Here is a 15,620-nt window from a genome sequence, read left to right on the forward strand (position 1 = left end):
ATGTACGCTGACGATACTACAATCACTGTTTCTGGAAAAAATGAGAATGAATTATCGATGAAAATTAATTTAGTTATTGACGAATTCAGTAGTTGGTGTCAACGTAACAAACTGATTTTAAATAAATCTAAGTCAGTGCTGATGAAAACATTTGTTAGGAGGGATTTCTGTTGTAATTTAGTCACTTTGAATGACATAAAAATATCAAAAGAAGTTGATTTTCTTGGAACTATTTTAGATGAGAATCTCACCTGGAGAAGTCAAATACAAAAAGTATGCAGTAAACTCAATTCCGCTTATTATTCGATCAAACAGTTGAAACATTGTTTAGATAGGTTTGGTTTACTGAATGTTTACTTTGCGAATGCATACTCCCACATTAGTTTCAACATAATGGCTTGGGGATGTGCAAAGGAATTTTCTAGAGTTTTCATCTCTCAAAAACGACTGATAAGATTGATATTCAACCTGGGGTACCAAGAAAGTTGTAGACCCGTTTTCAAAAGAGAACGCTTGTTGACTGCACCCGCAATTTATATAATGAAATGTGTCATTTTTGTGCACAGGAACCTTGACTTGTATATAACGAACTTGAGCATTCACGGTCGTGATACTCGATATGCTACTGCTCTGAGGGTCCCTTCACATAGGAGTGATCATTTCAAAAAATCTCCATTATATAATGCCATGAATTTTTATAACAGACTACCACTTTCTATAAAGAGATTGAATTCTTCAACTTTGTTCAGTAAGAAAGTTAAAAACTCATTACTGGACAAATGTTACTACAGTCATAAGGAATATTTAGAGGATTCTTTCACAGAAGGATAATAAGATATATAATCGTGCTGAATTTTCACTTGCTGTTTTGCTTTAGTTTCAGTGTTCTGACTGGCGATTTTATCGTTTTTTTTTTAAATATGTGTGTACATGTTTGTAAATATATGTATATATGTAAATATATACATATGTATATTTATTTGACTACGGCAAGGAAAATTGTCACATTTTTTTTTATTCATTTTTTAATTAGCATTTCATATATCTATATGTACCTATACCTTTGTATATGCAAATATTAATTTTTATTCAAGCTTTGATCCCATAATTTTATTCATAAGTGACATACTGTTTTTTGTAAATAATCATTGACCTACCATATATACGCTATGTATCACAAATGGTGAATAAATATTATTATTATTATTATACAATACTGGTAAAAATATACTCGAGGAATATAATCTCTTGCAAGGTGTTATGAAAAAAGCATAGGTAGGTATACTTTTTATCATTATTGAAATATTATAAGTACCTACTGAAAATATTTTCATGAACATAGATAAAAACAATGGGTATTTTGAAATTATGATTGTGACTTACCCAATATCTAGAGTTGGTTTTTGAGTGTTTTTCAGATGTGTAGATGTATTTTTCGTAAAACTTTCAAGTATGGTAATTTTTTGTCGAAAGATAAATGAAGATTCCATTTCAGAATTTTATCGATACCTACTCATTGAACATTACTTTGGATTTTTGGTTGATCGCAACTGAAGAACTATTTGTAATTACCTTCTCGCTAGCTTCTTGTTCATGAGTCTCCGGTTCATCATCGCCTGTAACGTGATCTTCAGCTGGAGCTTCTGTAGTGGTAGTAGTGGCCCCTCTTCCCCTACCACCTATGTTAATTCTTGCACCTGGTCTCAATGGCCTTACTGCAGAACCAGCATTGATTCTTCTAGATCTAACTGTAGTACTGAAGATATGAAAAAATCAAATTATATAATCTCATCAAATAGAACAATTTTCCTTCTAATTTACCTGGCTTCAGCTGTTGATGCTGATTCCTCACTAGAATCTTCCTGTTCGGTAGACGGTGCTGCTGTTGTACGTCCTCTTGGTCGCACATTGAAAGAAGGCCGTGATCTAGGTAGTGATGCTCTATGGGACGGTGCAGAAGTTGGACTAGAATCTTCTCTGGGCTCTTCAGGAGCTGCTGTTGTACGACCGCGAGGTCTGGAGCCTCCAAATCGCGAACGGGAAGGCTGTGGAAGATATTAGGGTATAAAGTTTTGTCATAATAATAACAATGATGCAAGCACATAACTGTCAGTATTTATTTACAATTACCTTTGACTGACTGACAGGTTTCGTTTCTTCTTTGTGGGATTCTTCCTCGATGGCTGGGGCAGCAGTAGTCCTGCCTCTCGTCCTACCACCGAAACTTGGTCTTCCAAACTTGCCTTTCTTAGGTTGCTCTGGGGCAGCTTCAGTTGTTGTTGTTTGGGATGTGGTTTTTCTTCCATTCAAACCTCGTCTGCCAGATCCGAATTTACCCCTACCACTCTGGGGAGGCTCTGTTGAGGGAGGTGGAGGTGGAGTGGTTGTAGTTGTTGTAGTTGTGGTTGTAGTAGTTGTAGTAGTTGTTGTAGTCGTTGGTGTTGTTTCTGGCACTAAACATAATTTCTTAAGTAACGAATCGGTTTTGATTTCGTATGATTACCTGTGGAAGATTCCTCTGTCGTGGAGTCAGTCAGATCTGTTGCCTTATTTTCACTTTCAGTACTGATCTCACTATCTTCAACAGCTTCTTCTCCGAATAATTTCTGCGTTCCTTGGGAAATTGCGTACAAATCTAAAGCTACTTTGTCCATGGGAGACATGGCTGTGGTAGCATCTTCTGACGAAGAAACAGTGGTGCCTACGTTTTCATTTTCGGGAATATCCGATCTGGGCGGAATAGGTGATTCTTCACTAGATTTGTAAACTGGTTCTATGGGTTCCTCTTTCACGTCCTGGGTGGAAAAAAATAATCCACAATGTATAATAGTTGAAAAGTTTGAATAGTTATGAGTATTTAAATCAAGAATTCAAGAACTAGAGCATATCTACTGGTGAATTGTTTTTGAAACCGATATAAGTTTGTCTTTTAAACTAGGTACTGAAAGCATTTGGTTTATAAAAATTAATTTCCTTTCTGCCAGCATAGATATTTTTTTGTATTTCAAGTGTTATATTTTTGAAAATATCTTCAATTTTAGCGTGAGCAAATAACAATTAGATGCCCCAGACACCAAAAGATGAATAATATTGTAGTAGTGGTGAAAATATATAAAACTGTGATGATGTAAGATGCTTAGTTTCTACTGTGATTGCTAGTGTTACGGTGCACTATTCAAAGATGTAAGCTCATTAGTGTGATCATATTCAACAATTTCATTACTGGGACGAGTTCGATGCGCTCGTTGGGTATGGCTCCTAAGAAACGTACCGGGCCTTCAGGCAATTCTTGAGGAAAAGAGGGCTTTGCTTGACTATTTCCATGGTTATTGAAAGAATCGCTGTCCACTAAATCTAAGGATGGTCTTCGAATATTGGCGCGAGTTCTTCCTCTTGATCCCTATCAGAAAAATATTCAAATAATCATACAATTCATTTCATTTCGATTTTCAATCATTTGGTTGTAAGCACACAAATGTTAAATAAGAGTGATTCCCGACTCTTGCGCGGCAAGAAGAACTTGCTTAGGAAGGGAGAATATGAAATACTTTCTCACTTTTGTCCTGATATAGGGTTTTGAGTAATTGGAGAAAAGAAAATGGCATGTTTGCATATAATATTGTATTTAAATTTTTATAGCCTTGATAGATAATTGAAACTTTATTTCGACAGCTCTGGAGTAATCTGAGGATAGAATAAAATAGACAAAAAACTCATAAAGTAGGGAAAACTATTCAAAAAATATTTTACAGGTAGACTATTGAAAAAAAATAAAGAGTTTTTTTGAAAGTGATTTTACTTAATCCGAAACAATACTAGAAATATCCCAAAATATCTCAACAATGGAGTGATGCATAGGGAAGGAACTTGAATTACAAAATAATGAAATTTGAAAGTACTCAATATAAATATAAATGTGGCATAGCATGAAAAAAATTTAAACAGGAAAATTATCATCAATTTTCATTTAATAAACTTCATTTAGTGGTAAAGAAATTAAACAAAATAAACTGATAATTATATCGGAAAAAAGAAAGAAAAGAAGTGAAGGTAAAAGTATTGAAGAAAATAGTTGCTGATAAGTTTATGAATTTTTCGAAAACCATTCAAAACCATCTATGCAATCAGCGATGGAAATCTAAATGGATTTGGAAATATAATAATTATACCCAATTGACTTGACGATAAATTTTAATAAAATGGATTATGAGAAAAAATGATCAAAATTTCACGGTGAAATCAACAGAAAACTGAAAAACAAGCACGAACAAAAGTGAATGAAAACCTTTTTAAACAATTTTTGCGAAACGATCATGTCACTTGGTAGGTATTTGAAATGCTTCAGATTCATGAATAATGTACCAACAATACAATTCATATCGTCGTTGTAAGTACCTACTCAAATACTCAATATAAAATACATTTTAACTTGGATCATACAGTAGATGAATTTTTTTCAGTAATAAAATACTACTAAAATGTATTATATTTTGAAATTGATTTTAAAGGCTGATAACACAGGTCTGCGATTAAAAAATTGTAGAATATTTAACTAGTGATTTTCACAGTATTTTGTGTTCAGATTACGGAAAAAAATAGTAAAAAAATTCTATTACCTACAGATAAGTCACAAATTTCATCTGAAATTTTCACATGATATTCCCAAAGTCTTTGGGGGTATATAATAATAATAAATGCTTTTATTGAAAGATTACTCAGGACCTCAACTAACGACCCCTAACAAATGTCAAAATTCAACATCTGCACATGATGAATCAAGGCAGAAATTGCCCTTCCGTCCAACCAGCAACAGCTAACTCATATTAACTCATATTAATACAAATTATTTTGCAGCCAAAACGAATAGATGAGAATTTGATTCATTACCTGTGAAAAGTCATGTCATAAACATAAAGGAAATTTAATACAATAATTTAACGATTATTTTGGTATTTTCTACATATTTATTATAAATAAGTCCCTATAGGTATCAAATGATCAATATTTCAAAGGAGAGAACCTGATTGAAACATATATCTCTTTAGATTTTTCTTAAAATCAAGTGGTGGAAGTGATTTCAATTCTACTTTGATAATTACAGTAAATCAGTTTATAGCGAACAACTAAACTTGTTTTCACTTGATTGCAATATAAGAATAAGTTCATGATATTCTACATTCTATTAAGACTACCGCATTTTGAGTAGATAATATGAACTTGAAAAACCTACTATTGTGAAGCCCGTTTATTGACAAATATATAGCTCACATTATCAATAGTTGTATGGAGAGATCGTTGTTTTCAATACTTTGGAAAAACTCCATTTGTATACCAATTCCAAAGAAAAATAATTCCTAAAAATTTTCAGATTCGAGAACTATAAGTTTGCTACCCACTATCTGAAAAATATTCGAAAGATTCTCACACAACCAAATATAAGAGTACTTTATATCGAATAATTTGCTTCACGAGTGTCAATGTGGCTTCAGACCTGGTAGAAGTACTGAAACAGCCTGGCAGCTGTAACTAATGATATCTTATCTACAAATGAGGCAAATTCATCAACTGCTTTGGTAATAATCGACTTCTACAAAGCATTTGATACGATCAGTCCGGAATTTCTTTCTGCCAAATTGAGGCAAACGGATTCAATAAGGAATCAAAATTTTTGATCTGGAATAGACAATCCCAAAGGTTTTTGGTAAGTGGATCATATTCATCAAGTCGATATGTATTATCAGGGGTTCGTCAGGGTTCTATTCTAGGACCATCGCTTTTCATCATATACACTGCAGATATTTTAAATGAGATGGAACGTTGTGAAGTGTAGGCTTGTGTAGATGATACATAGTTGTATTTGAATTTAAGTATGGAGAGCTGAGATTCAGCTTTGGAAAGCTGAAAAGTCAGCTGAAGAAAACTATCTGAAGCTGAATTCGGGTAAATCTAAAATAGTTTTCTTTGGTAATAAAAATAAAGGGAATATTCTGAAAAATAACATGGTTATCCACATAGACAATTCCTTACAAGTAAGTGACTCAGCTAGAAATTTGGGACTCACTATAGATTCTGATATGTGTTTCTCCCAGTACATCAAAAGTTTGGCAGGCGGAGCTTTTGGATCACTTAAGCTCATTTGGAGTAATCAGTATATTCTCCATTTGAATTGAAACGTACACTATGTGAGTCACTTGTTTTGAGTCACTTCAATTAATGTTACTTCATTTACGGTCCATGCTCAAAAATCGTTGACCAAATGCGAGTTCAAAATGTACAAAATAGTTGTTATAGACTCATTTTTGGGATAAGGAAATATAAAGACATCTCTTATAAACGCATTGAATGTAAGTGGCTCAACATGGAAAATAGAAGACGACTTCACTTAAGTATTTTCGTTGAAAAACTTTTTGAAAATCATGACCCATCAAGCCTGATACGTTGCTTCACTCCTCGATCTCAAATCCATTCAAAGAATGTCGGAAACAAGTCTACCTTCACCATGCCTCAACGTAGAACAGAAACTTTTCAAAGGTCATATGTCTTTAATGCAATCTGTATGTACAAGAAGAGTTCAAAATGTATAATATCGATAAATTCAAATATGAAATGAGAACATTTTTACTTTCCAAGCATTGAAACTCAACAGGACCAACTCTTTAACCATTCTACACATTAAATATTATGAAATTTACTTCTTTTTCAAACTATTCTCATAAGTATGCACTCTTAATTACCGAAACAATGTTCTGCGCTAAATTATAAGCTTTCATATCTGTGTAATCTTTCTGATGATACAGCAGTCAACTATAATTCAACTAATTGAAGCAGCAACTATAATTTAACAAACTGATTCGCTACAATAAATCTGTTTTCGGGCGTAAGCCCCTCTGACGGTTAAGTAAACTAGCCACAGCTAGACTTCGCCATCAGTCTCATTATTTATTTATTCACCATTTGTTATCTATCCTCAATGAATGTCGAGTTATTATTATTATTATATAGGTACTTCCTATTGTTCGAAAATCTCTCCTCATACAACAGACGGTAATAACTTTCAATAAAAAACTTTTTCGTTCAGTGCAGAAACTAATCATCGAAAGTATGACCAGGATCACTTCCTGTCTCCTTGAAGAAATTAATTTCATTTTCCTTGCGTCATAATAGTGCTCCACCCTTAATATTTGCAATCAGGAACTCCACCTTAAAATAACTTCAAGAAGAAAGAATCAAGCCAAGGGCAAGCATACCGTTGATCTATTTCATCGATGGCGATTTATTATTAAGAGTAAAAAATGCGTACCTGGGTTTCATCTGATACATTGTCGGCTTCACTCACGTAGGAAGCAGCTTCGGTAGTTTGCCTTCCTCTGCTTCGACCTCTAGTTGACTGGAAATCTTCCTCTGGTTGAGGTGAAGTATTCAAGTTGCGGCTTCTTGAAATGATACAGTTAGAAAGGTGGTCGAAAAAAATATATTTGACTGATATTAAGACTTTGGATGATTATTTTCTAAATGTTCATCTTAGAATATGGATGAGAAACAACATTACAATTCCTCTAAACACCCCACATAGGTGCATAGGTACCCAGACATCCTCCGAATTTGTATTCTTTTCAATTATATCTTAGAATTCTCAACATGACCTTCATTATGATTAGTTTATTCAGCTTTTCGAAACTCAAGTACTTTAGTTGTACAACGTTTGTCCATGCCAACAAATTCGCAGAAACCTTTTGAGATAACATAAAAAAAACATGACCTCAAATCGAAACATGACCTCCAATCGTAAGAAAAATTAATAATTCGCAGAAGGCTTGTTGTCCGCATAATTGTCTTCTACAGCTGTTCTTATGTATGTTAGAACTTCCTAAAGATTTGAATCCGTGAGCGGAGGAACGAATACCGCACCAAAATATTCCATGTAAACAATAAAAAGTATACATTCACCATAAAGTTATTTGCTTACCAACAATTTGGCGATTTTTTTCCAGCTTTGGAGAATTGATAGCGATGAATAAACTGAAAGAAGTTGAAAAAATTCAAACATGTACCTAGTCATGACGTATCGACTGTAAGTAATATTCGATTGTTCGGCTCATGATAGTCGTGATACATTTTGTATTTCTTTCCTATTTAATAAATTAATAGATGTATAGCCGTTAGTTCGTGATAGGAAATCATAATGAAAAAAAGAGAATTGAAACTTTCTATGTTTTTTACCACTTTTATTTATAACTAACGTTACTGCAGTTTCGTCCTGTAAGAACATTTTCAAATTCCGACCTGGGTAAACAACATATTCGTTTTTGGTACAGATATGTAGACGATATTCTCGCCTGTTTCAGAGGTACTACACGACAGCTGAACCAATGTATGACATTCCTGAATAATCTCAATAGCAACATTCAGTTCACCCTCGAAACAGAGATAGAGAAACAGATAAATCTCTTAGACCTGACCATTACACTCAATCGTAATAAATTTGAGTTCAATGTATTCAGAAAACCTAGCTATACAGACATTATCATCCCAAGCGATTCTTTCCATCCAGTCATAAATTAGCAGCCTATAATTCAATGTTGCACAGAGCATTCTCACTGCCTTTGTCTGCTAACAATCTAGCTAGGGAAATTGATATAATTACACAGATATGTCATAATAATGTTTTCAACGCAGATACCATCCAAAAGTTAGCCAGAAAATGAAACCGTAAATTCACTAACAGATTAATATATCTCAGGTCAAACAACCAGAAATCAAGAAATGGGTAACTCTAACATATTTTGAAAAAAGAACAGAGATAATTGCGGGTTTCTTCAGAAAAAACAATGTGGAAATGGCATTAAGACCACATACCAGTTTATCTGGTTTCATGCCAGTTTATCTGGTGGACAAGTTGGAGAAATCGGAGATTATAAACCACAATAATATGTTTTATTGTGTTTTATAGGCTTAAGTGTCCGGAGTGTAATAGTTTGTATGTGGGACAATGTGGTCGGAATTTCCAAAAACGGTATGCTGAACATGAAAGGTCCTTCAGACTAGGAAAAAAATGATTCGACGTTTTCCAACCATTCCTTGGCATGCAACCACAAGTTCCCGAAACTAAACGATACGGAAATTTTGCACTATACAAGGCAGGGTTACAAACTCATTTATTTAGAATCCTTGTAAATTAATAAGCATAAACATTGCGGGTGCAACCTGTTAAATGATCAAATCGATTTAGTTTTCTCACCGGTTTTCAAACTGGCACATCCGCATTGTAAATTGTAAATTCACGTACTCAATCACGCCAAGTACCTCTATAATTACATACAGGGGTGGTATATAAGGGCTAATGTAATAAACCATTGTTAGTTTAATGTATAAGTTTGAAAATGTACATAATAATACGAAACTGCAGTAACGTTAGTTACAAATAAAAGTGGTAAAAAACAGAAAGTTTCAATTCTCTTTTCTTCATTCTTCGGATAAAGTTCTTTTCGGATACCATTTAGGTTTTGATAAGAAGTTTCACCCAAAACACCATTTTCAACTATAGAGTTTTTAATAAAGTGCTTTCTATCTTTACATTTAAATAAAACGAAGTGTGTGAGATATCAAAATTTTTCATTCGTTTGAAAAACCATTATGTGTGGAATATAACATCGTTCAAATGTCCGCCACGTCGTCTCTCGGTGGAGCGCATCCGAAACATCCACGCATAAATCAGGCTGAATTTGACCGATGGCATGGGTAATGTTGGCTTTGAAGAACGCTGTGGGTTGTGGCTTGTTTGCATACACGAGCCACTCGAGAAAACCGCACAAGAAAAGTCTAACGGGGTTATCACATGATCTCGGTGACTGATTAACATCACCTCCACTTTTTATGACCATGCCCTCAAATTACTCGTGCAGAATATCCAATATGGCATGAGCTGTGTGGCACGTAGCGCTGTCCTGTTGAAATCACTTGTCGTTGGTGTCCAGATCATCCAATTCAGGCCAGAAGAAGTTGGTTATCATCGACCAATAGTGCACGCCGTTGACAGTGATGATCTGGCCACGTACTCTCTCATTGCCTCATTGCTGAAAATTATTTTTCGATATTGCCGGTTGCCAACTTCTACAGCGCCCACAGCGACACACGCCGTTGTCTATAGTTGTTTACCTTCACTTCCAGGGTCATTTGAGTTTTGTCCGGGTGCAGGCCCAAGTCACGACGCGAAATTCACCAAATTGTGGTCTGCGAAAGAAGTTCTTCTGAGCGACGCAAAATCGACTGCCTCGGATTCTCCTGCACACTCTCACAGACAGCGGCGATGTTTTCGGCAAATCTTGCGTTTCGTCAACATCCGGATTTATGATACACTGATTTGGAACCTTTGGTGTAGTAATGAATATTACTGGAGTTTTTTCCCAACACCAAATCGTTATTTTTAACACCTCGACACGTGTTTCGATCACCAAGTGATCATCTTCAAAGAGGAAGATTAAAACTAGAAACTAATGCGAGCTAGCCCTATTTATGCTATATAGGTATCCCATACAGGTAAACCATCCAGGCGTACCACCCATACAGGTATACCAACCTAAATTAATTTTACAATTTTGCCTTATCTATTATATTACAATATTCCCTATCCAAATTCATTTTTGCAATGTGTCCTTATGTAGTAGTCAGTAAACCCAACAACATTATTTTATTTTAACAAGCTATATAGTATGCTCTTTGGTATAGGTCCGTCATCGTTATTCATAGTATTATTGTGTTTACTTATTTTTACACTCTCATAGGCATTTTGTTGCCTGTTGTTGTTAACTTGTCTAACTAATCTTAATGAACTGAAGTCTATGGGAATGGTTTTGTTGCAAAATATGATGGGCGACTGCTGATTTTTCAGGTCTTTCAGACTTTGTCTTTTGGACTTCCCAAAAGGCTCTGTAGTGTATGACTTGTTTTAAAACCCACCTTCATACCTAGTTCCTTGAAAATCTTTCCAAAGTTCCTCGTATATTGGTGGTATGGAACTGAGATATATTTAAAAAAACTCCAGTAATAAACATACGGATGTTGATCGATAGTTTACTGAACCAATGGACTCAAATTTATCCACCACCTCTCGTAGGACAATTATGGCGACCGTAAAATGATATAGGTAGCTTCAACAAGATGGCCGTTATCAATTGTCAAAGTTCAAAAGACCCTGATGGAAGACCCCATATGAATCACTTTTTTATCTCTAAGGTCTCTGCCCACCATACCTTACCAAACCATGACCGTAAACGTACCGGCACATGCTAAAAAATATTCATTCATACGATTTATGAACCAACGCCCACTAGACCGTTCCCTCACTGGTCCGGCACGTAGCGTAGCGTGCACGTGCCATGACAGTATTCGAGTCGAAATATTTTGCCGGTGCTGATACGCAACGTGCATGGCACGTGACGTTGCTAAACCATAGGTCTCCGGCAGCGAAACGGTGTATAAACGGGTTGTTAATCATTTAAAATTTTAATCAGCAATGCATTCCATTGAAATGTAGATAATCTCATAGCCATATTCTTTCTTCGTGGTAAACTCTTCTACACGTTCACCCTACACTGATGAGTAAGCCGGAAAAACATACAATACTTCACATTACCTATAGTTGTCAAAGGGGTATCTAACGGTCATCATACCCGTATGATTCGGTCATTATACGTGTTGCTTACGGGCTTAGGACACGGTTGTTTCATTACACTGGGCAAGGTAGACCGTGCCGTGTTATTTTCCGTGTCTGATACGGTCCTAGCACGGCCATGGTTGGTACGGTAGACACCTTTATAGAGCGATCAAAAAAATATTTCAATTGACTTGATTTTTCGAAAAAAATAAAAAAACCAATTATAAGTTTTTTTTGAAAATAAGATGATGAACACATTTTCGATGCAAATTGTTTTTTTTTGAGGTTATATTATCCTGAATAAGTGTGCTGAGATTGAGAATGCAAGTAGAAAAATTCCTCTAAGATGCTTTCTGAAAACACGGAATATGACAAGGGAGGCTCAGTAACTCACACAAAGGTATATTATTTAGATTAGTGTTAATAATCATCCAGTAACAATTGGTTATTAAAACTAATTAATACAGTTTATTGTATGACTTTCACTATAAAGGGTTTTACAAAAACCGCGACACGTGTTTCGCTATACAATAGCTTCCTCAAGCGTAAACTAAAAGTTATTTCTAAATTACAACAATTTTATACTCTAACACATTACCTACTCGTATGCCTACTTTCTAGTGAATTAATCTACCTGAAACGGTCAGGTAAGAATTCCATAACTATATGAATAAATTTTTCGAAATTACTGTAAATGAACTTAACTATTTTTACCTGGAAATGAACAGATTCAATAATGGCGAATTATTCAATTCAATTTTATCTTTCATGCATGAGATATTGAGAGTTTTTGAATTTGTTTATTTCCATACTCTCCAACGGGTTAAGTTTCAAACCTTTCTTCTGGAAATGGAGGGGCTTGTATTCATGGTTGAACTCATGTCCCTCTGTGACTGAATGAGTGGCATATGTGGAATTTATTTTTGCATTCTGGAAACTATTTTTGTGTTCCTTTGTGTGGTCTTTGAACGTTCTTCCAGTCTGACCTATATAAAACATCGGACATGACCCACATGATAATTTATGCACTCCCAATTTTTCTGAAACTGAACTTTTATCTTTGTCATTCTTAACAACAACGTAGGCATGCACATTTAGAGAAAATCATATAATAAACTGTAATAATTACTTTCAATATGGATTTTCATCAAGTATCGGCCAGTTCTATTCAATAATTGTTTATTACTCACCTTGGGGGAAATCTAGTGGCTGCGGGTAAACGATCATCAACAACAGAGTCATCTTCACCCAGCTGGCGCCCTCTTATCTTATTTCCACGTAGTGGTAGAACTTCATTGACCTCAGGAATAGGCTTTTCTCTGGGTAGGTCACTACGTGAAGGAATTTGATTCCGTGCTGGACCATCATGAGAATTGGTGACCTTATTGAAAACCATATGTACATTAAGATGATTTGCTAAGTAAACTTATAAAGTTTCTTGAAATGGGTGCAATTATATGTAGACGGAGGAAATAATTTTCATTAACTTCACGGCCTGCTCAAATTTAGAATAAATATTATTTTTCCACCAACCTTTTTGTCTTTGGGATCATCCTCATCATCATAATAGTAGTACACATACTCATATTCGTACTCTTGTCCATTTGGGCCTTTCTTAATTTGAATTCGGGATCTTTGCTTCTCACTGGCAGCTCCAACCAGAGGAATGTCATCTGATTCTATAACCTTCGGAACCGACTTGCCAGTCGTTAAAACAGATCTTGGGCTGGTCACTTCAAATGATTCAGATAATGCTTCTTTTTTCACTCGACGTTTACCTCCTCGTTTTCTGCTTGACTTTGTGGTAGTGGCTTGTGTTGAGGTGGATTGTGTTTTTGGTGCTGAAGTGGAAATTTGATATCTGGAAAAAATGTACCCTGTAGCTTATCAGTTAGCCTTTGTAAAATGTAACCTACTTATTTACAATAGCGATTCAGGTTTTTAGGGTTTTTTATAGGGAAGTTAAACCTTCTGAGGAAAGAAGATTCAGAAATCGAAAAAACGAATGAAATAAGTTTATAATAATATTAACTGTACTCAGCAGCCCTACATATCAAGAGCTTGATGTGAGCATTCTCAGATCTGTGTATCATTACTGTGTGTTCTTATAGAATTGGATAAGGCAATACTTGATGCTTTACTCTATTACGGACTTTTCTGTAGGGAAACGTGAGAAAAGTACAGATATATCTTGAATACCTGTATATACCAGAAGTAAAATCTACCACACACTCCAAAACAGTGTGTCAGTTTCATTATGCAAAGAGAAGACAAAAGTAACAGCTAACAGCTTGGGAAAATTTTGTGAAAATAATGACAAAGTGTACTCTTGACAGAAACTCAAGCAAAATCTGCTTCTGAACAGACTACAAAACGTTTCAGAAGATCTACCAAGGGGATATCGTGAAGTTTCAGTAGTATCCTCCCATAATTTTTTAAGGACAAAACACAAGCACTACAGAAAAATTATTAAGGCGCTCTAAGAGCGGTGCCTGTACGAAAGTAGCGATTTCATTTAAAAAAATGTTCTCAGGAAGTTCATTTCACATGAACACAGTTCTCTAAATGAAAGAGTTCTTGAACAGTGAAGTTCGAGGTGTACTGAGTTGAACCTCAAAATGATGATCAGCCACAGTCCGTCGCGTATTTCTGATATATACCGCCCTTGGTGGAATCAAATGTGCCAAGTCACTTGAACACTTCCCGTGAAACTATCTATAGAAGAGAGACAAATCTGCAATTTTATTTCGATGTTCCAGACTATCAAGGTTGCAAGTGATGTTCGCGTCTCCAATCAGGTGGATGGCTCTTTTCTGGATGGAATCCAGCAGCTTCATGGTATGCTTAGAGGCAAAACTTCATACATGAGAACAATACTCTAAAGAAAATCTGATCTGAGCTTTATAAAGCATCAAAAGTTTCTGAGGTGTGTACAATTTTCTCGTTCGGAACAGTGTTCCAAGCTTTCGAGAAGCAGCCTTTGCAATTTCAGCGACGACATGATTGTGCCAAGACAAATTGGTGTCAATTTTAACCTTCCAACAAACTTATTACAGCAGAAAGTGTAATTGTCTGTCCTGACGTTATTATATCCGCTTCAGAGGCATTTATCTTCGTGAAGAAAATCGATATCGGGTTTTTGTCGCATTGAATTGAACCTGGTTGCTTCCATTTCAATTCGAAATCACTTCTAGATCCTCATTAAGATATGCCATCTCCAGCTGCCGGTTAAGATGTGCGATGCTCTGGAATCCAAATGGAATTACGAGAAGAGTGTGTTGTCGTAAGCAAAACAATATATTGGATTCATTTTTTTCAATAAGTCGTTGATATACTTACAGGGAACGTTATTTCAGGAAGTTGGGGAGCTATATAAAAAAATGATCCGACAAAGCCATAGCGTCGAAGTTTGGCCAGCAAACCCTTATGCCACACACGGTCAAAGGTCTTAGAAATATCAAGCGCAACAACTCTTGACTCTCCATGTTTCTCGATTGCATTATTCCAAATATAGGTGGCATACGATAGAGGGTCACCTGTTGATCTTTGTTTCCGAAAGCTATATTGATGCTCGCTCAAGATGTTAAAGCCTTTCAAATATTGTAATGTTGATGATTAGTCTCTGGATATATTTGGGTTATAAGATGGGTTCACAACTAGAATACATACCCAAAAAGTGTTTGAGCCACCACTATCCCAACCTGTGAGTAATGGGTGCACATATCTTCGTCTTATTGCCATCATGCATACCAGACGGAATAGTCAACAGAACTATCATCGATACTGAATAGAATTGAATTGGGAATCCAATTTCTACTTCGGACTGACATAATTCCTAGAGATATTTGTGAAACCGTAATTTACCATCTGAATGAAAATGGACTAATAACTAATTACTTCAATAGTTGTAGAATAACCTTAGTCAGACTTCATTTCAGATTTGTCAGCAAAAATGGTTAGGCAACGA

At 35.4% G+C, this 15,620-nt stretch overlaps 1 protein-coding gene across 4 annotated transcripts in view; it reads right to left on the bottom strand.

Moving 5' to 3' along the window:
• Nucleotides 1–15,620, bottom strand: part of LOC111502311 (uncharacterized) — a 76,906-nt gene that overhangs the window by 4,046 nt on the left and 57,240 nt on the right. Inside the window, exons 3-10 of one of the 4 annotated variants that reach the window (XM_074183672.1) lie at nt 13,187–13,514; nt 12,844–13,037; nt 7,301–7,433; nt 3,224–3,400; nt 2,504–2,795; nt 2,131–2,453; nt 1,822–2,045; nt 1,573–1,756 (exon numbers count right to left, since the gene is read on the bottom strand). In XM_074183672.1, the coding sequence (XP_074039773.1) occupies nt 1,573–1,756; nt 1,822–2,045; nt 2,131–2,453; nt 2,504–2,795; nt 3,224–3,400; nt 7,301–7,433; nt 12,844–13,037; nt 13,187–13,514 (1,855 nt within the window). The remainder of the gene's footprint in view (nt 1–1,572; nt 1,757–1,821; nt 2,046–2,130; nt 2,454–2,503; nt 2,796–3,223; nt 3,401–7,300; nt 7,434–12,843; nt 13,038–13,186; nt 13,515–15,620) is intronic. The other 3 variants (XM_023156372.2, XM_074183670.1, XM_074183671.1) reach the window with 3 other exon arrangements.

The sequence above is a fragment of the Leptinotarsa decemlineata genome, unplaced genomic scaffold, assembly GCF_025532065.1.
Source record: "Leptinotarsa decemlineata unplaced genomic scaffold, Ldec_3_MD MMD2_tig00026340_RagTag_RagTag, whole genome shotgun sequence".
NCBI lineage: Eukaryota > Metazoa > Arthropoda > Insecta > Coleoptera > Chrysomelidae > Leptinotarsa > Leptinotarsa decemlineata.